At 43.2% G+C, this 25748-nt stretch overlaps 2 protein-coding genes and 1 long non-coding RNA gene across 4 annotated transcripts in view; 1 reads left to right on the forward strand and 2 right to left on the reverse strand.

Moving 5' to 3' along the window:
* Window positions 1-8593, reverse strand: part of malsu1 (mitochondrial assembly of ribosomal large subunit 1) — a 30721-nt gene extending 22128 nt beyond the window's left edge. Inside the window, exons 1-2 of one of the 2 annotated variants that reach the window (XM_052015409.1) lie at window positions 8233-8593; window positions 5309-5490 (exon numbers count right to left, since the gene is read on the reverse strand). In XM_052015409.1, the coding sequence (XP_051871369.1) occupies window positions 5309-5490; window positions 8233-8458 (408 nt within the window). In that variant the 5' untranslated portion in view covers window positions 8459-8593. The remainder of the gene's footprint in view (window positions 1-5308; window positions 5491-8232) is intronic. The other variant, XM_052015410.1, reaches the window with a different exon arrangement.
* LOC127570162 (uncharacterized) overlaps window positions 1-19215 on the forward strand; it is a 34207-nt gene extending 14992 nt beyond the window's left edge. Inside the window, exon 3 of the long non-coding RNA XR_007956309.1 lies at window positions 19154-19215. This is a non-coding gene — a long non-coding RNA (uncharacterized LOC127570162). The remainder of the gene's footprint in view (window positions 1-19153) is intronic.
* Window positions 19216-19549: 334 nt separating this feature from the next.
* The window catches only part of gpnmb (glycoprotein (transmembrane) nmb), a 52741-nt gene continuing 46542 nt past the window's right edge, over window positions 19550-25748 (reverse strand). The window contains exons 11-12 of the mRNA XM_052015407.1: window positions 23991-24084; window positions 19550-20983 (exon numbers count right to left, since the gene is read on the reverse strand). Of these exons, the coding sequence (XP_051871367.1) occupies window positions 20818-20983; window positions 23991-24084 (260 nt within the window). The 3' untranslated portion in view covers window positions 19550-20817. The remainder of the gene's footprint in view (window positions 20984-23990; window positions 24085-25748) is intronic.

A 25748-nucleotide genomic window follows, 5' to 3' on the forward strand; every position in this document is an offset into this window, starting at 1 on the left:
TTGATGTAGGAAACACAGTAGACATTGTCTACATGGACTTTAGCAAGGCCTTTGACAAAATCCCACATGGGAGGCTGTTTCAGAAGGTTAAGTCACTTTGCATTCGAGATGAAATAGCCAACTGGATTCAACACTGGCTTAGCAGAAGCCAGGGAGTGGTAGTAGATGGTTGTCTCTCTGACTGGAGGCCTGTGACTAGTGGTGTGCCGTAAGGATCTGTGTTGGGCCCGTTGTTGTTGTTCATCCAAGTTAATGACGTAGATGATAATGTGGTAAACTGGAGCAGCAAATTTGCAGATGACACCGAGCTTGGGGCACAGTGGACAGCGAGGAAAGCTATCAAGGCTTGCATTGTGATCTTGACCAGCTAGGATGGTGGGCTGAAAAATAGCTGATGGAATTTAATGCAGACAAGTGTGAGGTGTTGCACTTTGGGAGGACAAACCAGGGTAAGACTTACACAGTGAATGGTCGGGTACTGAGGAGTGTGGTAGAACAAAGGGACCTGGGAATACAGGTCTATAGTTCCTTGAAAGTGGCATCACAGGTCGATAGGGTCATAAAGAGAGTTTTTGGCACATTGGCCTTCGTAAATCAGGGCACTGAGTACAGGAGTTGGGATGTTATTTTGAAGCTGTGCAAGACTTTGGTGAAGTCGAATTTAGAGTATTTTGTGCAGTTTTGGTCACCTACCTACAGGAAAGATATCAATAAGCTTGAAAGAGTGCAGAGAAAATTTACAAAGAGGTTGTCGGGACTTAAGGACCTGAGTTATAAGGAAAGATCGAATAGAACATAGAACGGCACCACACAATACAGGCCCTTTGACCCACAATGTTGTGCCAAACTATATGAACACCTACTCCATCATCAATCTAACCCTTCCCTCCTGCACAGCCCATAACCTCCACTTTTCTTACTTCCATGTGCCAATCTGACAGCCTTTCAAATATCCCTATTGTGTCAGCCTCTACAACCACCCCCGGCAGTGAGTTCCAGGCACCCACCACTCTCTGTGCAAAGAATCTACCTCTGACATCTCCCCTGAACATTCCTCCTCTGACCTTAAACAGATGTTGTTACGGATTAAATTACTATTGGTGAATGTCCCTTTAAGACATAGCACAGTTGTGTGTGTGTGTGTGGCGTGATTATGACAACAACAGGAGATAAGGACGTGATGACGTTTTTGGAGCAGTCAGTCAGAAAGAGAGAGAGAGGGAGAGAGACACCTGCCTGCTGGTCTCTGTATTGATGGATGAAAAAACAATAACTGTCTGTCACTACAATCCACGTATGGATTTTTGGAATAATCCAGTGGAGTCCACTTTGTCCTTACCCTGTAGAAGGAAACAGGTATTTGTGTGGACGGCCACGTCTCGAATGCCTTTCGGGGTGGCAGATACTTCGGAACAAAGGAATGGAAATCATCAGCGATTGAGGTGTCGTATGGGTTCCATTGTGGAACATTTGGATTTCGTAACTTATATTTTCTCTCTACATTTCCTCTTCAGTCAACAGTGGTTTTGCAGAAGCCTTTGCTCACGTTTCACCTTACAGCTTGCTGAACTGAACTTTGAGAACTATTCCTGGGCTTGGAGTTTGGGAATTTGCCACACACACACTTCAAGTTTAGCTTTTGGGGTTAATGTTTAAGATCTAACATTTTTACTTCTAACATTCTAACATTTTTACTTTTATTTTTCTTATTATCATAAGTAGTTATTAATAAAATGTTTTTTAACACTTATACATGACTCGGTGTGTTTCTTTTGTTGCTGGTACGTGACAATGTCCTCTGATACTGGCCATTGCTGCCCTGCGGAAAAAGTGCTGGCTATCCACTCTATCTATGCCCCTCATAATCTTATACACCTCTATCAAGTCGCCTCTCATCCTGCATCTCTCCAAAGAGAAAAGCCCTCAACCTTTCCTCATAAGACGTGTTCTCTAATCCAGGCAGCATCCTGGTAATTCTCCTCTGCACCCTCTCTGAAGCTTCCACAATCTTCCTATAATGGTAGTGGTATTGGTGACCAGAACCGAACACAATACTCTAAGTATGGTCTAACCAGAGTTTTCTTGAACTCAATCCCCGACTAATGAATGCCAGCACACCATTCGCCTTCTTAACCACCCTATCAACTTGCGTGGCAACTTTGAGGGATCTATGGACTTGGACCCCAAGTTCCCTCTGTTCCTCCACACTGCTCAGAATCCTGTCATTAACCTTGTACTCTGCCCTCATGTTCATTCTTCCAAAGTGTATCCGGTGTTTTCCGGTTTTAACTCTATCTCCCACTTCTCCGCCCAACTCTGCATCCTGTCTATATCCTATTGTAACCTACGACAACCTTCTACACTATCCACAACACCTCCAACCTTCGTGTCATCTGCAAATTTACTAACCCATCCTGCCACTTCCTCATCCAAGTCATTTATAGAAATCACAAAGAGCAGAGATCCCAGAACAGATCCCTGCGAAACACCACTAGTCACCAAACTCCAGGCAGAGTACTCTCCATCTACTACCACCCTCTGCATTCTGTGGCCAAGCCAATTCCGAATCCAGCCAGCCAAGTTTCCATGGATCCCATGAATCATGACTTTCTGGAAGACCCTACTATGGGGAACCTTGTCAAACACCTTACTAAAGTCCATATACACCAATCCATTGTTCTACCTTCATCTATTTGTTTTGTCACCTCCTCAAAAAACTCAATTAGGCTCTTGAGGCACAAACTGCCCCTCACAAAGCCATGCTGACTATGCCTAATAAGACAATGCTTTTCTAAATGCTCGTAAATCCTGTCCCTAAGAATCCTCTCCAATAGTTTACCCACCAATGACGCAAGACTCACTGGTCTATAATTCCCAGGATTATCCTTATTACCTTTCTTGAACAAGGGAACAACATCTGCCATCCTCCAATCCTCTGGTACCACTCCTGTGGCAAGGGAAGATGCAAATAACACCATCAACGCCCCAGCAATCTCTTCCCTCGCCTCCTACAGTAACCTGGGGTATATCCTGTCTGGTCTCGGGGACTTATCTATCCTAATTTTTTTCAGAAGCTCCAACACATTAGCCTGTTCTACACATTCATCAAAGTCCCTCTCCCTAGTGAACACTGAAGCAAAGTATTCATTAAGGACCTCCCCTACCTCCTCCACCTCCAGGCACGTTTCCCCCAGTAGGTTAGGACTTTAGTCGCTGGAGCGCAGGAGAATGAGCGGAGATCTTATAGAGGTATATAAAATAAAATTATGAGGGGTATAGATAGGGTGAATGCATGCAGGCTTTCTCCCGAGGTTGAGTGAGACTGGAACTAGAGGACATAGGTTTAGGGTGAAAGGTGAAATATATAAGGGGAATCTGAGGGGAAACTTCTTCACTCAGAGGGTGGTTCATGTGTAGAACAAGCTTCCTGTGGAAGTGGTAAATGCCGGTTCAATTGTAACATTTAAGAGAGCTTTGGATAGGTACATGGATGTGAGGGGTTTGGAGGGATATAGTCCGGGTGCAGGTAGATGGGACCAGGCAGAATATCAGGTTGGCATGGACTAGATGGGCTGAAAGGCCTGCTTCTGTGCTGTAGTACTCTATATATAATGTGCATTTCAGATCCTGACTTCCCAAATAAAGTCATACAGCACAGAAACAAGCCCTTCATCTCCATGATGGCCATCAAGCACCCTAGATTAGATTCATTCAGACATAGAGTTATACAGCATGGAAACAGGCCCTTTGGCCCAACCCGTTTGTGCTGACCGAGATGCTCATCTAAGCTAATCCCATTTGCCCGTGTTTGGCTCATATCCCTCTAAACCCTTCCTGTCTATGTACCAGTCCAAATGTTTTCTAAATGTGATTGTACCCACCTTTACCACTTCCTCTGGTAGCTCGTTTCATATACCCACCACATTCTGTGTGAAAAAGTTGCCCCTCAGGTCCCCTTTAAATCTTTCCCCTTTCACCTTAAAACTTCTAGTTTTAGATTTCCGTACTCTGGGAAGGAGACCATGACATTTACCCTATAATCCTCCATAAGGTCACCCCTCAGCTTCCGTCACTCCAAGGAAAACAGTCCTAGCCTATCCACTGTCTCCTTATAACTCAAGAACTCCAGTCCAGGCAGCATCATTGTGAACCTTTTCTGCACCATCTCCAGCTTAATCACATCCTTCCTATAGCATGGTGACCAGAATTGCACACAATACACCAAATGCGGCCTAACCAACATTTTGTACCTACCTGTACTAATCCCATTTACTGCACTTGTTCTGTAGCCTGCTATGCCTTGGTGATTCAAGTGTTTGTCTCGATATTTTTAAAATGTTATGGAAGTACTTGTCTCCACCAGCCACTCAGGCAATGCACTCCAGATTGCAACCACCACCTGGGTGATAAAATTCTTCCTCAGATTCCCTCTAAAGTTCTTACTCCTCACCTTAAACCTAGGCCCTCTGCCATGAGGAAAAGTTTCTTACTATCCTATCTATGCCTCTCATAATTTTGTACACTTCTATAATCTCCCTCAGCCTCCTCTGCTCCAAGGGAAACAAACCCAGCCTATCCAATCTCTCCTCATAATTTTAAAATAGAAACATTCCATCATTCATAAGCCATAAATCAGGAGTGTGATAGAATAATTTCCACATCCCTGGATGGGTGTAATTCCAATAGGGCTCAAGAAGCTCAACTGCATCCATAACAAAGCAGCTCCACGTTTGGTGCGCCAAGGCAGGAAACGGACAGTCAGTACAGAGAAGACCACTGTCTTCAAGTTTCCATGCCAGACACCATCCTGAAACAATATTTACACCATCTAACAGCATTCCAAGAGTGTTTTCAAGAAGTAAACAACTTGTCAAAAGCAATTAGCAATGCACAATGATTCGCAGCCTTGCTAGCAATGCCCATATCCAAGAAAAATATATTGTGTGCATTGTTTATCCCATGTATGGCATCTATTTTAACTAGCCAATGATTAATACTTTAACCTAACCCTGGAATTTGGGCCCTGGTTATAAGATTTTCTCTGGTCAGTATAAATCATTTAATTTTAATAAAATAACAATTACTTAGTTTTAGAATGAATTTTCTGCAGATGAAATACTTTGCAAAACAGATACAGCTCACTTAAAAATACATTTTAATATTGTCCACAAAGTTAACTATCTCAGGGTGGATGTTACAGAAAGTGAACTTTCACTTATTTGCTTATTCATTAAGTAAGATTCCATCAAGGCTTTGAGTATCATAAATAACAATTCATAAATCAAAAAAATCAAATTACACCACTTACCACTTTTACTGCATACTGTGCCATAGCTTGTAAATGCCTTGCAGAAGTTCCACTCACAATGATAAAATAATCAGCATACTTTATTTCCATAGGTAGTTTGATAACGCATACATCTTTGGCATTTTCCTGGCGTAACAGAGCCACCAAAACATCAATGTTAAACACTGGCTGGTAAATAGAATCTAAGGGAAAGCAGAGTAGATATTTAGCCCATTGTTATCCATTTCACAGGTAACTTTTGCAGAATTCTGTGTAATATATATTTTCCCATGACCACTGTGGTAGATATAACACACTTAAGCAATTGTAAAGGACCAAAACCAGCTGAGCGTGATTAAGTCTACAGACCAAAAACAAATAACCTCCAAACTCATGGCTTCTCCATCACACAGACTACCTACTCCTCCACCATTCATCATCTATTTCGACCCAATCTCAGCCCTCTTGTCCCATTTTTAAAAAATTATCAACAAAGTCAATTAATTTGTAGTCCTCTTGGTTAGAGTGCCATCTTCCACTTTATCCATATCCTGACTATACTAAGCCCTTCTCATTTCCCCTCACAAAACTATACCATTCCTTGGTCACCTCCAATTTTAAAATTTTTATCCTCAAGTTCAAATCCCTTCCTAACCCATGTCTACAGCTGCAAGAACTTCAACCCTCCAGTGACTGTTTTTTGACAACTTTGGCTGATTTTTCATACCCCACTCCCTTTTCCCCATGATAGGTGCCTTTCAGATGTCCAAGATACTTCTGAATTCATTCCCTAATCAATTCTGCCTCTTTACCTCTCTCTCTGTCTCGAGGGCTCTCCCTTAAACCAACCTTATTGACCATTTTTAGTCACACTTCAAATAACATTTTTGTAAGCATCAATTTTGTCTGATTTGTTGTGAAATGACATACTTTTGCATTGAAGGCTATATATAAATGCCATTACTGCTGAAATCCTCTCGACTATATTTTCTCAATATACTTCCAATTGTCACAAGCCAATTTATTTTCTGCCATTTAACTGTTTTCCAAATAATCATACTATTTGTTCAATTCCCTCCACTCTGCTCCCTTTTAAATGCTATTCTTTGTATTTCACTATTACAATAAGTTGTAATATGCTAAAAATAACTCCTCTATGAACATAAATATTACACAAGCAGTGATACAAAGAAAGACAAAAAGCTGCTAAAATTTCAAATTTAATTTTTATATAAAATTCAAGGGGATGTACAAAACTGGATGGGAAAGTAAGGTGTAATGAAAATCTATAGGCACATGTTGAGTGAGTGGTCAAGAACTCAGCAACTGGAATATAATGTAGAGAAATGTAACACTACAAAATTAGAAAAGTACAGGTCGTCCCTAGTTTACAAACACCCAATTTAGGTACAGCCCATACATATGAATGCTGGCCATATCCCACAGCCTTACTATTAGCAACACAAAACACAAACAAAGGAGCATGATCTAATCCTAACTGCCAACACTTCTCTGCCACATTTAATCTCACCCAATCAGAAATATTCGCTTTCTTCTACCTATCCCCCTTCTCCCCCTGTTCCCGTATAGGTCCTCTGCTACTGAAAACTAACTTGTTTTTAACTCTTTCCCAGGGTCCCAGACCGGAAACATTAAACGTTTCCCATTCCATAGATTTTGCCTGGCCTGTTGAGTGCTTCCAGTATTTTCTGTTTTTATCCAAAACTTCCCAAACTTTAAACTGAGGCTCCATGTGCTTTCTCAGATGGAGACAAAAGATTCTACTACACTGTTCTGAAGAGGAGAATTACCACTGGTGTCCTTGTAAATATTTATCCCTTAATCAACATTACAAAAACTACTCATCCAGTCATTATCTTGGTTGTGTCTTGTGTGAAAGTACATCGTTTGCAAATTGTTTTACTCATTACTTACTATAGTGACTACATTTCTTCATTAGCCGCAAAGTGCTTTGGAGTGTCCTGCAAGTCACTTTATAAATACAATTCACAATTATACAAACAGCACAGAAACAGGCCCTCCGGCCAACCATGCCCATGCTGACCATCAATATCTATCCATACTAATTAATCCTATTACCAGCACTTGGTCCATAGACATTATGCATTGGTGACTCAAGTGCTTGTCTAGATACTTTTTAAATGTTGTGAGAGTATCTGCTTCCACCACTCCCTCAGGCAGTGTGTTCCAGACTACAACCACCTTCTGTTGGAAAGGTTCTTCCTCAAATACCCTCTAAAGCTCCTTCCCCAAACCGATTCCATCCATAGTTGACATCTGAAAAGTCTCTATCTACTGTCTCTGCCTCTCATAATTTTGTATACCTCCATCAGAGTCCTCCACTCCAAGGAAAAACAATTCTTGCCTATCCAGTCTCTCCTCATAATGGAAAAGCTCCACCCCAGGCAACATGCTGGTGAATGCAGCCTCTCCAGTGTAATCACATCTTTTCTATAATGTGGCAACCAGAATAGTACATTACATTCTACCTGTGGCCTAACCAATGTTTTATAAAATTGAACTATAAATTCTCTGCTGTTATGTTCTATAACCCAACTAATGAAGGCGAGTATCCCATATATCTTCCACTGCACCACTGACTTACACTGTGAACTAATGAGTGAGCTAAATACCGAACCATCTGGTTTTCTGAACCTTGCTGGAAGTTCTGAAGCCGTACTGGTGTTAATGTAGACCACATCCACCACTGTCCTCATCAATACCTTTTGTTACCTCTTCGAAAAGTTCAATCCCATTAGTCAGACAGGATCTCCCCCCAGTTACACCACGCTCCCGGAGTAATCCCCGCCTGCAGACTAACCCTGTCCCTCGGAACGTTCCCAGTCACCGCCGCCCCCCCCCCCCCACCGTCGGTCTCAGGCCTGGAAGTGCGGCCCTAAGTCGCCACCAACCCCTCACCTCACCGTTACCCCGCCGGTCTGCGCCGCACCATTTACCCGCTTCTTCCGCCCTGCTCCTCCCCGAGCGCTCGCTGCTGCAGCTCCGGGCCCAGAGCCTGGGGGCGCGGTCGCCCGGCGCCGTCGGAGCCCGGAGGCCCAGGCGGAGCAGCCCGGGCTCTCGAGCCGCCCGCAGCACCTCCCGGACACCGCGGGCGGCGAGCGCTGCAAGGACGGCGGCCGCCTTCCCCATCGGCCCACACCGCCGGCCGGCTCCTCACACCCCGGGCTCCGGGCTCCTCACACACCGCCGGCCGGCTCCTCGCACCCCGGGCTCCGGGCTCCTCGCACCCCGGGCTCCGGCTCCTCACACACCGCCGGCCGGCTCCTCGCACCCCGGGCTCCGGGCTCCTCGCACCCCGGGCTCCGGGCTCCTCGCACCCCGGGCTCCGGCTCCTCACACACCGCCGGCCGGCTCCTCGCACCCCGGGCTCCGGGCTCCTCGCACCCCGGGCTCCGGGCTCCTCGCACCCCGGGCTCCGGCTCCTCACACACCGCCGGCCGGCTCCTCACACCCCGGGCTCCGGGCTCCGGCTCCTCGCACCGTTTCCCGCCCTCGCTTCCCCGGCGGGAAACGCCACACACACAACAGGCCCCACGGACAACACTGCAGCAAACCGGAGTTCCGGAATGCTGAAGGCAGCCGAGGCGGACACGTCGCCTCAAAACTTGCAACAAACTCCTTCAACGAGCAAAGTTTATTTTAACGATGCAACATGTTAGAAAGGAAAAGAGGAAGTATAAAAGTATGCCTGTAGAGCATGAAACGGGTGATCAGAGTGAGAGCAACACAGGATGCTGGAGGACTCGGCGGCTCCGGCAGCATCGGTGCACAGTCGGCGTTTCGGGGCGGGAGCCTTCACCAGGACTGGGATGGCGATCAGAATGAGAGACGAGGGGCTTGGAATGGGGGAGAGGGGACTGAAGAGACATGAATGGAAGTGAATGTTGGTAGGGAAATGAAACATCTCAAGACTTCATTAGAGCCTCGGTCAATTTGGACCTTAACAGCTGAGGTGCAAGTGGGTCACCTTGACAATAAGACACCATTGACTGAGCTTGGCATCAGGAAGCCCTGGTACAATAGAACTCAACAGGCATTAAAAGGGCAAAATGACCCAATAGTTAGGGTCATTTCTAACATGTAACATGTTAGAAAGGAAAACAGGAAGTATAAAAATATGTCTGTAGAGCAATTGCCCGTAGACCCCAATAGTTAGGGTCATTTCTTTGCACAAAAGAATTCAGTTATGTTTGTCAGTGGTCAATCATCCCAGCCCCAAGATGTTGCTGACCTAAGCAACATTCAGATGTGGCTGATAAGTGACAAGTAACACTACTGCAGTGACATACCTCACAATTTACCCCAGCAATGACTATCTCCAACAAGAGAATGGAGACACAAGAGACTGCGGATGCTGGATTCTGGAGGAACACACAAAATGCTGGAGAAACTCGGAAAGTTATGTTGCAACTTTATAAAAATTTAATTAGGCTGCATCTGGAGTATTGCATTCAGTCTGGTCACCCCTTTATAGGAAGGATGTCGAGGCTTTGGAGAGGGTGCAGAAGAGGTTTACCAAGATGCTGCCTGGATTAGAGGGCATGTGCAATGAGGATAGGTTGGACAAACTTGGGTTGTTCTCTCTGGTGCCACGGAGGCAGAGGGGAGATCTGATAGAGGTTTATAAGATCATGAGAAGCATAGATAAGAGTAGACAGCCAGTATCTTTTTCCCTGGGTTGAAATGTCTAATACCAGAGGTCATGCATTTAAGGTGATAGGGGGTAAGTCCAAAGGAGATGTGCGGGGCAAGTTTTTTTTTACACAGAGAGGGGTGGGTGCCTGGAATGCGCTGCCTGGGGTGGTGGTGGAGGCAAATACAATATGAGCGTTCAAGAAGATCTTAGATAGGCACATGAATGTGAGGGAAATGGTAGGATATGGACACTGTGTAGGCAGAAGGGATTAGTTTAGTTGGGCATTTTATTACTGATGTAATTGGTTCAGCACAACATTGTGGGCCAAAGGGCCTGTTCTTGTGCTGTAGTGTTCTATGTTCACAAACCCAGCGGGTCAGGCAGCATCTATGGAGAGAAATGGACAGTCAACGTTTTGGGTCGAGACCCTTCATAATTGACAAGAAATTCACTGGACAGCCACATAAATACAGTGACTACAGGAACAAGAACAGAAGCTGGTATCCTGTGGTGAGTGACTTAGCTCCAGGCACCCCAGATTGTTTCCACTAACAACAAGGCACAGGCGTGAAGTATGATGAAATACTCTCCACATGCCTGGATGAATGTAATTCCAACAGTGGTCAAGAAGCTCAACTGCATCTAGAATAAAGTCGCCTACTTGATTAGTAGCACTATAAAATGCCACCATTTTGCGCAGCCACTTTTCCATCCCCACCATTTGAATAGCAGATGTACTAAGGATATAATGAGATCCATCTTAGCCGATTCCATAGAAAAAAGACAGGAAGATGTTGAACCTTTAGATCAGACAATTTAAAGGACCTGGCAGTAGTATATATTTTTAAAGCATTCACATGGGTGAGTTAGAGAACATACATGACAATATGTATCACTTGAAAGAGGAAATGTTAATATCTTCAGGACTTCACAAAGCACTCCACAGCCAAAGTATTGTTTATAATCACTAATACAGTGAAGGGAGTTACAGGAGCTCCCCAGGTTACTGATAACCTGACTTATGGAAATCCAACTTTACGCGAATTCTCCCATACATTTTTAAACTATGTTTCAATATGGTAATAATAATAAAAGTGTTTTGTGATATTTATTAATGACTGGATACAATATATATGCCATGAGTTTAATTATGGGTAGTGTAGTATTAAGGTGAATATTCAATAAAAAGAAAGAATTATAGCAAGTATATGCAGAGCAATACAATATGGGTAGCTATAGAAAGCAGATGTTTCTGACCTACAGACAGTTCTCAGGAACAAAACCCTTACATAACCCTGGAACTGTGTTTATGTAAATACACATGAAAACTCTGCAATTCTTTATATCCTGTAAGCACCATAGCCTAAAAATTGGATCATGTGGCAAATGTATTTTAGACATTAAACAAGTAATATCATGAAATTGGAGCAGGAGTTCTGTAAGCGATTCTGACCTTTTCCCAGCTTCAGACATACACAAAAGAAACCATTATTTGCATATTGCTCATTTCTACCCATACCAATGCAAATTGGGGTTCAAGGCTCCTCACTATGGCAGCCAGTAGTCTATGGGGAACAGTCTCTGTAGAACCAGGAGTACATTGCTTTCATATGTTGCTTTTTTGGGTTTTTTTTGAGGATACTGGTCTCATATGGGGAAACCTGAATGGGCAGCTTCATTACTGACTATAGGCTAGTCAAACACATTCCAAAGTCCAGGGTGCCCCTAAACTTATAATGTTTTCTCCAGCATTTGGTAGCTGAAATACTCATTGAGTCATATTAGCACAGAAACAGGTTCTTCAGCCTATCAAATCCAGACCAACCATCTAGCATCCATCTACACTAATCCCATTTTATTCCCTTGTATTCCCATCAATTTCCCCCAAATTCCACCACTCATCTTTACGGTCACTAACCAACCTACCATTGCTGCAGACTACCATTTGTTCCATACCAAATAAGAACCTCATTCTGTTCATCAACAGGAAAGGTTTCCACTTCCTCAGTGTGGATCATGAGACTTTCCTCATGATCAATGTCACAGTTTCAGAAAGCACACATGATTTCATTATCCTGAGGGAGATGTAAGCTGGATATTTTCAGCAGCTAGCACTGCCTGGTGGGTCAAGGGCCACTCTCTCCTGCAAGAGTTTGGAATGTGGGAGGAAACCAGAGCACCCAGAGGAAACCCTCACAGACACAAGGAGTTCATGCAAACTCCACACAACAACATCTGAGATCAGAATCAAGCACAGGTCTCTGAAGGCATGAGGCAGAAGCTCTACTAATGGTGCACCGTGCCATCCCTTACTCATGCCATGGTGCATCAGTGGTGGTGTTCCTGGCAAACCTCAATTACCAGAGCTGTTATTATGGACATGGCTGCCAACTCAAGCTGGATTGAATACCTTGGGTACCATCTGCAACTAAAGCCTTCAACAGGGTCTTAAACACCACATTATACCACATTTTAGTAAGGCATTTGATAAGGTTCCTCATGGAAGGCTCATTCAGAAAGTCAGGAGGCATGGGATCCAGGGAAACTTGGCTGCGTGGATTCAGAATAGGCTCGCCCATAGAGGACAGAGCATGGTGGTAGATGGAGCATATTCTGCCTGGAGGTCGGTGACCAATGGTGTTCCGCAGGGATCTGTTCTGGGACCCTTGCTCTTTGTGATTTTTATAAATGACTTGGATGAGAATGTGGAAGGGTGGGTTAGTAAGTTTGCTGATGACGTGAAGGTTAGTGGTGTTGTGGATAGTGTAGGGGGTTACTGTAGGTTACAAAGGACACTGATAGGATGCAGACCTGGGCTGAGAAGTGGCAGATGGAGTTCAACTTTTGTGAAGTAATACACTTTGGAAGATCAAATTTGAAGGCAGAATACAAGGTTAATGGCAGGACTCTTAGCAGTGTGGAGGAACAAAGGGATCTTGGGGTCCAAGTCCATAGATCCCTCATGGTTGGCGCGCAGGTCGCTAGGGTTGTTGAGAAGGCATATGGAGTGTTAGCCTTCATTAGTCAGGGTATTGAGTTCAAGAGCCACAAGATGATGTTGCAGCTCTATAGAACTCTGGTCAGACCACACTTGGAATATTGTGTTCAGTTCTGGTTGCCTCATTATAGGAAGGATGTGGAAGCTTTACAGAGGGTGAAGAGGAGATTTACCAGGATGTTGCCTGGATTGGAGAGCATGTGTTATGAGGATAGGCTGAGTGAGCTAGGGCTTTTCTCTTTGGAGAGAAGAAGGATGAGAGGTGACTTGATAGAGGTGTACAAGATGATAAGAGGCATAGATCGAGTGGACAGTCAGAGACTTTTTCCCAGGGCAAAAATGGCTAAGACAAGGTGGCATAATTTTAAGGTGACTGGAGGAAGGTATAAGGGGGATGTCAGGGGTGGGTGCCTGGAACGCACTGCCGGCAGAGGTTGTGGGGGCAGATGCATTAGGGACATTTCAGAGACTCTTAGATAGGCACATGAATGATAGAAAAATGGAGGTCTATGTGGGAGGGAAGGGTTAGATAGATCTTAGAGCAGGATAAAATATCGGCACAACATTGTGGACTGAAGGGCCTGTACTCTGCTGTTGTTACAGACTGGGTTACTATTGGTGAATGTTCCTTTAAGATAGAGCATAGTGGTGTGTGTGTGTGTGTGTGTGTGTGTGTGTGTGTGTGTGTGTGTGTGTGTGTGTGTGTGTGTGTGTGTGTGTGTGTGTGTGTGTGTGTGTTGGCGTGGTTACGACAACAGAAGATAAAGGATGTTATGACGTTTTTGAAGCAGTCAATCGGAGTCAGTCAGAAGAGAGAGAGAGAGAGACCAGCCTGCTAGTTTCTCTATCAATGGATGAGAAACAATAACTGTCTGTCACTACAATCCACGTATGGATTTTTGGAGTAATCCAGTGGAGTCCACTTTGTCATTAACCTATAGAGGGAAACAGGTATTTGTGTGGACAGCCACATCTCAGATGCTTTTCGGGGTGGCAGATACTTCGGAACAAAGCAGTGGAGTTCACTTTATTGTTGACCTGTAGAAGGAAACAGGTATTTGTGTGGACGGCCATGATTCGAGAGCCTTTCGGGATGAGGAAGATGCAGTGGAGTGGTCACTGCTGAGTAAACACTGAGGTGTCATTTGGGTTCCATCGTGGAACATTTGGATTTCATAATTACTCTCTATTTTCTCTCTACATCTACATTTCCTCTTCAGTCAATGGTGGTTTTGAAGAAGCCTTTGCTCACGTTTCACCTTACAGCTTGCTGAACTGAACTTTAAGAACCATTCCTGTACGTGGAGTTTGGGAGTTTGCCACACACACACTACGAGTTTAGTTTTTGGGGTTAATGTTTAAGATTTAACATTTTTACTTCTAACATTCTAACATTTTTACTTTTACATTTCTTATTAATAAAGTAGCTTTTAACACTCATACATGACTCGGTGCATTTCCTTTGTTGCTGGTTCGTAACACTGTAGTGTTCTGTGTTCTATGTTCTACATGGACCTCTCTGATCAACAATGTGTTCACAGTCCCAGGTTTTCCAAGAGTGTCAGCTCATTGGGATTAAAAGCAAAACACTACAAGATTGCTTATTTCTTTATAATATGATGAAATATATCTACTGTAAGATTGGTGTCATCTAAGTGACATTCTGCAGAAAGTCATGGTCTTGTACCTGGACTGTTCGTGGTCATGTGGATTTTCAGCTGTCTTGCGACAGGATCTTTCCAAGTCGTTGCAGCAGACCACTCACGTCTCCCAATTTACTGCTCATTGCAGCATCACAGAAGTCCATTGGGTACTGTATTCGCAAGGAAATGATTTCATCTACTCAGGACCTGTCAATATTGCTGGTTTCCCTTTGCTGCAGACTACCAATCTTTCCACACCAGACTGAACTCCATCTGCCACTTCTCAGCCCAGCTCTGCACCCTATCAATGTCCCTCTGCAATCTTCGACAGTCCTCCACACTATCCACAACACCACCAACCTTTGTGTCGTCTGCAAACTTGTCAATCCACCCTTCTACCCCCTCATCCAAGTCATTAAGAAAAATCAAGAAAAGTAGAAGTCCCAGAACCAATCCTTGTGGGACACCGCTAGTCACAGCCCTCCAATCTGAATGCACTCCCTCCACCACAACTCTCTGCTTTATACAGGGAAGAAAATTCTGAATCCACACTGCCAAGCTCCCCTGGATCCCATGCCCTCTGACCTTCTGAAGAAGCCTACCATGTGGAACCTTGTCAAATGCCTTACTAAAATCCATGTAGACCACATCCACTGCACTACCCTCGTCAATCTGTCTGGTCACCTCCTCAAAGAACCCTATTAGGCTTGTGAGACATGATCTGCCCTTCACAAAGTCATGCTGGCTGTCCCTGATCAGACCATGATTCTCTAAATGCCCATAGATCTTATCTCTAAGAATCCTTTCCAACAGCTTGCCCACCACAGACATAAGGCTCACTGGTCTATAATTCCATGGACTATCCCTACTACCTTTTTTGAATAAGGGGACAACATATGCCACCCTCCAATCCTCCAGTACCATTCCCATGGACAACGAGGACTCAAAGATCCTAGGCAACGATTCAGCAATCTCCTCCCTCGCCTCGCGGAGCAGCCTGGGGAATATTCCATTAGGCCCCGGGGACTTATCTGTCCTAATATTTTCTAACAGCTCCAACACATCCTCTCCCTTGATATCTACATGCTCTAGAACATTAACCTTACGAACACTGTCCTCAGCGTCATCAAGGCCCCTCTCCTTGGTGAATACTGAAGAGAAGTATTCATTGAGGACCTCACCCACTTCCACAGCTTCCAGGCACATCTTCCTACCTTTGTCTCTAATCGGTCCTACCTTTACTCTCGTCATCCTTCTGCTCTTCACATTAGTGAAAAAAGCCTTGGGATTTTCCTTAACCCTACTCGCCAATGCCTTTTCATGTCCCCTTCTTGCTCTCCTCAGCCCCTTCTTAAGTTCCCTCCTTGCTACTCTATATTCCTCATGAGCCCTATCTGATCCTTGCTGCCTACACCTTATGTATGCTGCCTTCTTCCGCCTAACTAGATGTTCCACCTCTCTTGTCACCCACAGTTCCTTCACCCTGCCATTCCTTCTCTGCCTCACCAGGACAAATTTATCCCTAACATCCTGCAAGAGATCCCTGAACAACGACCACATCTCCATAGTACATTTCCCTTCAAAAATGTCATTCCAATTTACTCTTGCAAGTTCTAGCCTTATAGCTTCATAATTTTCCCTTCCCCAATTAAGTATCTTCCTGTCCTCTTTGCTCCTATCCTTGTCCATGACAATGCTAAAGGTTAGGGAGCAGTGGTCACTGTCTCCCAAATGCTCACCCACTGAGAGACCTGTCACCTGACCCAGTTCATTACCTAATACTAGATCATTGTTCCTTGCACAGAATCCAAATCCAAACTTTTGGGAAAGGACGAGCCCTTCAAGTGAACACATGAAGGAAAATTCAGTAGATACATTTCATCACATTATAAGCAATCTTTCAGTGTGTTGCTTTTCATCCCTATTGAGCTCATGAAAACTTAAGTTACTGGCAAAATAAATTTCAGTTAATTTTTTTTGAGAGATTAGATAATGCAGTGCCACCCAGTGTTCAGACCCTGCATACATCAGTGCCAAAGAGGACCCCAAACTGCTGAAACTTGCAGAATCAGAATCAGGTTCATCACTGACATATGTCACGAAATTTGTTGTTTTGTAGCAGCAGTACAGTGCAACACATAAAGACATAAAAATTAGTAGAAGTCACAAAGGTAAATAAACAGTGCAAAAGAGGAATAATGTGGTAGTGTTCACCCGTTCAGAAATCTGATGGCAGAGGGGAAGAAGCTGTTCCTGAAACGTTAAGCGTGGGTCTTCAGGCTCCTGTGCCTCCTCCCTGCTGGAAGTAACATGAAGAGGGCATGTCCCAGGTGGTGAGGGTCCGAATGATGGATGCCACCTTCTTGAGGCACCGCCTCTTGGGCAGGGAGGGTTGTGCCCATGAGGGAGCTGGCTGAGTCCAAAACCTTCTGCAGCCTCTTTGAATCCTGCACATTTGAGCCTCCATACCAGGTGGTGATGCAACCAGTCAGAATGCTCTCCACCTTACATTTGTAGAAATTTGCAAGAGGCTTTGGTGGCATTCCAAATCTCTTCAAACTCCTAAGGAAGTAGAGCTGCTGGTGTGCCTTCTTCATGATTGCATCAATGTGTTGGGCCCAGGATAGATCCTCTGAGATGTTGATGCCCAGGAACTTGAAGCTGCTCACCCTTTCCACTGCTGACCCCTCAATGAGGACTGGTGTGTGTTCTCCCGGCTTCCCCTTCCTGAAGTTCACAATCAATTCCTTGGTCTTGCTGACTTTGAGTGCAAGGTTGTTGTTGTGACATCACTCAACCAGCCAATTTATCTCACTCCTGTACGCCTCCTCATCGCCATCTGAGATTCTGCCAACAACAGTGGTGTCATCGGTGAATTTATAGGTGGCGCTTGAGCTGTGTCTAGCTACACAGCCATGAGTGTAGAGAGAGTAGAGCAGTGGGCTAAGCACACATCCTGAGGTGCGCCTATGTTGATTGTCAGTGAGGAGGAGATGTTACTACAATCCACACTGACTGTGGTCTCCCGATGAGGAAGTCGAGGATCCAGTTGCAGAGGCCCGGGTTTTGAAGCTTGTTGATTTGTACTAAGGGATGATGGTGTTGAATGCTGAGCTGTAATCTATAAACATCAGCCTGACATATGTTTTGCTGTTGTCTAGGTGTTCCAAAGCTGAGTGAAGAGTCAGTGAGATTGAGTGAAAAAGTACCAATTGCAATAATATTACTGGAAATGGATTTTGTCTGCCTACCAGCCCATTCACACTGAAAATTGGGAGGTTATTGGAAAATTAGGAGTCAAGCCCAATTCAATGTTGGATGGGCCATGCTGTTGGGCACTAGATTTATATACAAACCAAATCTTTCTAAAGTACTTAAAAGATTACTTCAACAAAAGGATGAAAACAGATGTTAAACAGATGCTGGTTTTAGCCTGCAATTTTGGGGCTTATCATGATTTAAGTCCGCCTGAACATGCAAGCACTAATTAGAAGCAACTTTGCCGGAACAGTTTACATAGCCTGCATGTACCACCTTCCACTGAAGTTGCACTGACTGCCAGACAGATGAACATTGCAGGATGGCTCATGGACTAAATCAGAGAGCTCCAGGTTCTCAAACTGGAAGCCCTTGTGAATGAGGTCCAGGAGAGGATTTGTGTGCTTTCCACATGGGCTGGGTGTTGGATGGAGATTATAGAAGTAGCTGATGCATTCTTTGTGGAAGAAGATTGGCAGGGGGTAACAACAAGGAGAGCTGATTATGGATGTGGCTCCAACACAGAATAAAAAAACATAGAACAATTGAGAAAATAGTTTGATACAAGTTGACAACATAACATTTTATCTCACAAACAGTTCAATTACTAAATCTCTACAAGCATCACTTGCATATCAATCACCATTTAACAATACCCTAATGTTCACAAACATCACACTAAAATATTATTCACAAGTACTAATCATAACTCAGACATTCCACATAACTCCACAACCATACGAGGCATCACACATGAACTCATGTGGGTGAGGGTACACCGGAGCATATGAATGTCAGGTAGTATGGTGCACTGTCACACTGTATCCAGATGCTTGAAGCAGCGGTGACAACCAGAGTTATCTCCTTTCACTGCCTTCCAAGTCGTGTCTCCAGAGAACCCTCTTGCTCACTCTGGAAACAAGACGCACCTCCAGTTCTATCTCCTGCACCCAGGTTTGCATCACAGTGCCAGAAAACCATGGAGCCTGCATTCCCCCTTTATTGTGTTGTTCTTGAATGTCTTTGGAGTCCATAATGACTGCCAATATCTGTTACGGTCATTATACACCCCTCCCTTACGAAGTTCAGACTGGTGTTAAGTGGACCACGCCACCCAGGAAATGGGGCCGTTGCAGACACTATGAGAAAATGAACTTGGCTTTTCAGCTTCTACTTTCTCAATGAATGCTGCAAATAAATGTCATTGCCATCCACTCTATTTCTCAAATAACTGAGCTTTTCTTTAACGATAACTAAGACTGGAAAATTAAAATATTTTTGGTTTATAGGGAAGAAGAGAGCTGTGGGGAACAGGCAGAAAAGTGGAGATGAGACACAAGGTCACATCAACAATTATCTTATTGAATGGGATGGAGCAGGTTCAAGGGCAATCAGCTGCCTGAGGTAGGTAACCCTCATTCCATAATTCTGCATTGGATTTGACTTTGATTTGTGCCCAGGAAATCGACGGCATACATAAGAAAATTGAGGGTGATTAAAACTTTGTGAAATAGTGCTGAGTGGGAAGATTGCGAAGAAGGCCAAAAGGCATTAAATATTTTGGGGCTAATACCTCAGGCAAAAGACAGGGTTACTGATAATTGAATATGATGGAGAGCTCTGCTAATGTTGACACAGTGTATCTGCACTCTCTTTCCCAATACGAAATCCAGTACAAGACAAAGGATTTTTTAACTATTTATTATTACATTGGTGTATTTGCCATTTGGACAGCAGCTTGAAAGATGCAAGGCTTGTTAGTTTACCAGCAATCTCATTGTGAAGGTGCCTTATATACGAGTAGATAGACAGAAATCCATTCGTTGATACTAAAGAAGGACTTCTGAAAACACTTCCATAGAACCATAGAACAATACGGCACAATACAGGCCCTTCAGCCCACCATGTTGTGCCGCCCTTCAAACCACACCTATGACTATCTAACCCCTTCCTCCCACATATCCCTCTAACTTAAGTTCCTCCATATGCTTATCTAACAATCTCTTGAACTTGTCCAATGTATCAGCCTCCACCACCACCCCAGGCAGTGCATTCCATGCACCAACCACTCTCTGGGTGAAAAACCTCCCTCTGACATCACCCTTGAACTTCCCACCCAATACCTTAAAGCCATGTCCTCTTGTTTTGAGCATTGGTGCCCTGGGAAAGAGGCACTGGCTGTCCACTCTATCTATTCTTCTCAATACCTTGTATACCTCTATCATGTCTCCCCTCATCCTCCTCCTCTCCAATGAGAACAGCCCTAGCTCCTTTAGTCTATCCTCATAATCCATACACTCCAAACCAGGCAGCATCCTGGTAAATCTCCTCTGCACCCTTTCCAACGCCTCCACATCCTTCCTATAATGAGGCGACCAGAACTGGACACAGTACTCCAAGTGTGGCCTAACCAGAGTTTTGTAAAGCTGCATCATCACTTCACGGCTCTTAAACTCGATCCCCCGACTTATGAAAGCTAACATCCCATAAGCTTTCTTAACTACCCTATCCACCCTATCAGCTGTAGAGATTCTGATCACAAGAAACACAGTGGTCTCATTGGAAATCTGGTCATTGCAATCTATTTCTAATAACTATTAGTAATAAAATGGAACTGTCATTTTGCCACCACTATGATACATGGAGTAAAATGTAATTAGCAGAATGGAACGAATGTTACTATTCCTTTGAGAAAAAGTAAGAGAAAAATTACTGTCAAAATTAAGAGTTGAACATTGATAATATTTCTAAATGCAGATAGTTTTCAATCTTCAGGTAGCGGAAGGAGGGGGGACAGTTGGATTTCAAGCATGTTATGTTGTTATCTACTCGTAAGGAAGCGATAGTAATGCATTACAATATTAATATATTCAAAATTTGCTTAAGCGCTATGAATAACCAAACAAAACGCAGACTATTCCCAAAGCATACATCTGCTTAGATGAGCTGCTGATTAAATGAGTGTAGTATTTTTCAATAGTGGGCTCTTCTCATCATCCCCAAAGAGGAGTGTAGTATTCAGTTTACTGAAGTACACACTGGCATTACCACTGTTCACCACCAGATGTTTATTTCTGTCCTTTGCTTGTCTAACAATCGGCGTGTATTCTTTGTAACGCCTGGAAAATAAGTTTGACATTCTTAGTAAATCAAATCTTATACAGCTTTCACATTAATACCTCCACTCCAGTCCACAAGAAATTGCTTACTTGTCATTGCTGGATTTTAAATAAATAATAAAATTTGAAGAAAAAATTTTACCTTGAAATGTGAAAGATTAAAAGATCTCAACCCATTTATTTTGTTCATTATCATGAGCAACATTATTAGAAATTTATATTTTTACAACATTTGAAAAGCAGCTATGTTTAAGATAGACATTTTAGTAAAATTTCAAATATTTGGATAATTGTTTACATTTTGTTAGTTTTTATGTTCCACATTTCACCTGAAGAACTGTTTTAGGTTAGAATTAGAACATAGAACGTTACAGCACAGTACAGGCCCTTCGGCCCACAATGTTGTGCCGACATTTTATCCTGCTCTAAGATCTATCTAATCCTTCCCTCCCACATAGACCTCCATTTTTCTATCATTCATGTGGCTATCTAAGAGTCTCTTAAATATCCCTAATGTATCTGCCCCCACAACCTCTGCAGGCAGTGTGTTCCACGCGCCCACCACTCTCTGTGTAAAAAACTTACCTCTGACATCCCCCTTATACCTTCCTCCAATCACCTTAAAATTATGTCCCGTCATGTTAGCCATTGACGCCCTGGGAAAAAGTCTCTGACTGTCCACTCGATCTATGCCTCTTATCATCTTGTACACCTCTATCAAGTCACCTCTCATCCTCCTTCTCTCCAAAGAGAAAAGCCCTAGCTCGCTCAACCTATCCTCATAACACATGCTCTCCAATCCAGGCAACATCCTGGTAAATGTCCTCTGCACCTTCTATAATGAGGCGACCAGAACTGAACACAATACTCCAGAGTTCTATAGAGCTGCAACATTACCTCATGGCTCTTGAACTCAACACCCCGACTAATGAAGGCCAGCGCACCACATCACTTCACACTTTTCCAGTTTGAACTCCATCTGTATCCTATCAATGTCCTGTTGTGATCTACAGGAACCTTCTACACTATTCACATCACCACCAACCTTCCTGTCATCAGCAAACTTACTAACCCACCCTTACACATCCTCATCCAAGTCACTTATAAAAATCACAAAGAGCAGCGGTCCCAGAACAGATCCTGCGGAACACCACTGGTCAGCGACCTCCAGGCAGAATATGCTCCATCTACCACCACCCTCTGTCTTCTATGGGCGAGCCAATTCTGAATCCACACAGCCAAGTTTTCCTGGATCCCATGCCTCCTAACTTTCTGAATGAGCATTCCATGAGGAACCTGATCAAATGCCTTACTAAGATCCATGTACACCAGATCCACTGCTCTACCTTCATCAATGTGCCTTGTCACATCCTCAAAGAATTCAATCAGGCTGGTGAGGCACGACCTGTCCCTCACAAAGCCATGCTGACTGTCTAATCAGCCTATGCTTCTCCAAATGCCCATAAATTCTGTCTCTAAGAATCTTCTCCAGTAATTTGCCCACCACTGAAGTAAGACTCACTGGCCTGTAATTCTCATGGTTAACCCTACTCCCTTTCTTAAACAAAGGAACAATATTTACCACCCTCCAATCACTTGGCACTACTCATTTGGCCAGTGAGGATGCAAAGATCATCGCCATAGCTGTAACAATCTCTTCCCTCACTTCCCGTAATAACCTTGTATTTAGGAAATATTTTTCTGATCTAATAACCACCTCAGATTAGCAGGAAGCAATATTTCTCCTTATGCAAAGGTGAATTACAAAAATGACAATATTAAAATTTCCACTGGAGATGGGACATTTAGTAAAAGAATTATATTTATTAGTTAAAGTTATTTGCACAGTTACTTTGTAAAAGTTTAGGTTTATTGAAGACATTTGGACATTATTCTGGACTTCGGCACCTGGACAGTAATTTGGGAAGAACGTCCCAGTTACCAAACTCATCCAATGGATCTCAGCAGAATCAAAACTGGGCAGTGCTGGAGCTGGAGTAGTGCACATAATTCAGTGAGTAGGTAAGAGATCATAACCTAACAAAAAGAAACCTGTTCGTCATCTTCAACTTCTCAAAAACAACAACAGCTTAATATATTTTCTAAAGATAATTGATTTCCTATAGGCTTATTACTTTTTTTTGGAAGAATTTTAGGGTTATTTGTGGTGTCTAATTTAGGATTTGAGTTATCCTACAGCTGTGAAGAATTCCCAAGGAACCCTGGGTTCTCCCAACTAGACACTGCCCCTTGTTGTTGTGGTGATGCAGGCTGCCAGAAAATTAAGGATAAGGCAAGATAAGATATCTTTATTAGTCACATGTACATCGAAACACACAGTGAAATGCACCTTTTGCGTAGAGTGTTCTGGGGGCAGCCCGCAAGTGTCGCCACACTTCCAGCGCCAACATAGCATGCCCACAACTTCCTAACCCGTACATCTTTCGAATGTTGAAGGAAACCGGAGCACCCGGAAAAAACCCACGCAGACATAGGGAGAAAGTACAAACTCCTTACAGACAGCGGCTGGAATTGAACCTGGGTCACTGGCGCTGTAGAAGTTTTACGCTAACCTCTACACTACCGTGTGAGGACCTGCCACTCCCTTGCATCTCCCCATTCGAATTTTAGTCAAGGGCAGAAATGAAGCAGAACTGTGTGTGGCTGGGTTTCAGTTCCTTATACCTGCTCTTAACAATAAATTCATTCCATTTAAACATCAGGCCTGAATTTTAAGGAAACTGCATGGATGAGTTTTCTAATCGGCATGGACAAGTAGTACTGAAGGGCCTTTTTCTGTGCTGTATGACTAAAGCATACTCAGTCCTGTAAAATTCAGCTGGGGAAATGAAGACATATTTTTCAAGAGGGAAGTAAAAAGTTAGGTATACATTTAGTTTGACTTCTCCTGTAAACTAGATGGCAGTAAAGATCTTAAGAAAAGTTTTAGAATTTGTCTAGCTTGGTGTCTAATCATTTCTTTACCTGATGATTACTCCAAACTTACTTGTAAAGGAAACAGGCAACACCAATGATAAGAACCACTAGGCAAGTGGCAAATATTAAGACACCTTGCACACCTGTAGAGGTCCTGATGGAATCTGTAAATACAGTTGAAAACTTGTTATTACCGAGCCACTAAATTAAATTTAGTTTTGAAAAACAAGCTGCAGATTTGGATTTCATTGTTAATCTTCAGCTGGACAATGTGGCAAAATGAGAGAGATGTTTTGTCAGAACAGTAAGGTTTGAGCTTCTGTAGTGAACATTAGATTCAATTTAGTGATTTTTACAATTTCCTTAGTTTTTTAGATTTCACTAAGTGTAACAAGGTTGATCCTAAGAAAAAAAAGTATAAAAACATTACAAGGATAACAAATTAAGCCACAAACAAAGACGAAGATGTTAAAAGTTCAGAATAGAGTGCAGAGAAGATTTACGAAGGTGTTGCCAGGACTCAAGGGCCTGAGTTATAGGGAGAGGTTGGGCAGGCTAGGACTTTATTCCTAGGAGCGCAGAAGACTAAAGGGTGACCTTATAAAATCATGAGGGGAAAGATAGGGTGAACGCACAATCTTTTTTCCCAGGAAAAGGGAGTCAAAATCTAGAGGGCATTGGTTTAAGGTAAGAGGAGAAAGACTTAAAAGGGACCTGAGGGGCATATATGGAATGAGCTGCCATTATTCTATGACTTTAATAGCTTTAAGATATATAAAGAAAATGAATTTCTTCATGCAAACTCTGGTATTTTTAACTGTGGATTAAATGTAATAAACCAGTAACCACACTTACAAGCAAAGGCAATGAAACTGCAAGGGCTACAGAGGATGAAGTCCAGAAATTAAGAAGCAGAACCCAATTATATTGAAATTCTTTGTGGCAGTACATTAAATTATTGAGTTGATCTTGCACTTAACCTGCCCTTAACCCCCAACATGTTAAAGAGTTTATCTGTGACGTTCTTGGAAATTCTGCTCCATTCCACCCTTAAAAGCCCATAGCACAGTTCTTGCAAGTTTCGGTGAAACATTAAAAAGACCCAAGTCCATTTCAGACAAGGGTAATTAATCCTGGAGCAAGTAAGCTCTGTCATACAGGAGCACATGAAGCATATCTTTTTCTTCCCTGAAGGATCAGATTGGGTGCTTTAGGCTTTAAAGTGACACACTCTAACTGGAGGGATAAGTGATTTTCCCAGGAGTATTTCTTGGGGCTTTTGCTTTTTACCGGGTATATCAGTGAATTGAAATGAACAGCAGAGGGTGCAATATCCATATTTGTAGAATTAGGAGGTGCAGGAAGTTACACAAGGACATTGATGGATCAAAATGTTGGACAAAATTGTGGTGGATCTGGTGAAAGCAAAGTTCAGCTACTTTGGAAGTAAAGAGGATAACTCAGAGTATCTTTGTAATGGTAAGAGAGCAATGAGAAAGCTAAATGGAATATTGACTTTTATCTCAAGGAGTTAGAACAGAAAGGGAAGATTAGGTTTCAATTATACCGAGACTTGAGTTAAACTCCTTTGGTACCACCCTTCAGGAAGGATTGACCTGTGAGGGCGCATAGCACAGATTCAGCAGAATGATTCCAAGTCTTAACCGCTGAAGTTTTGCAGACCATTTACATAAACTTGACTTGTATTTCCTTCACTTTGTAAGGTTGGTGAAAATTTTCATTGAAGTGTTTCAAAGAATTAAATAATTTGAAAGAGTATAAGTAGAGCAGCTATTTCCTTTGATGGGCACATCCAGAACATATGTGA

Source organism: Pristis pectinata, chromosome 5, assembly GCF_009764475.1.
Source record: "Pristis pectinata isolate sPriPec2 chromosome 5, sPriPec2.1.pri, whole genome shotgun sequence".
In the NCBI taxonomy this organism is placed as follows: Eukaryota; Metazoa; Chordata; class Chondrichthyes; order Rhinopristiformes; family Pristidae; genus Pristis; species Pristis pectinata.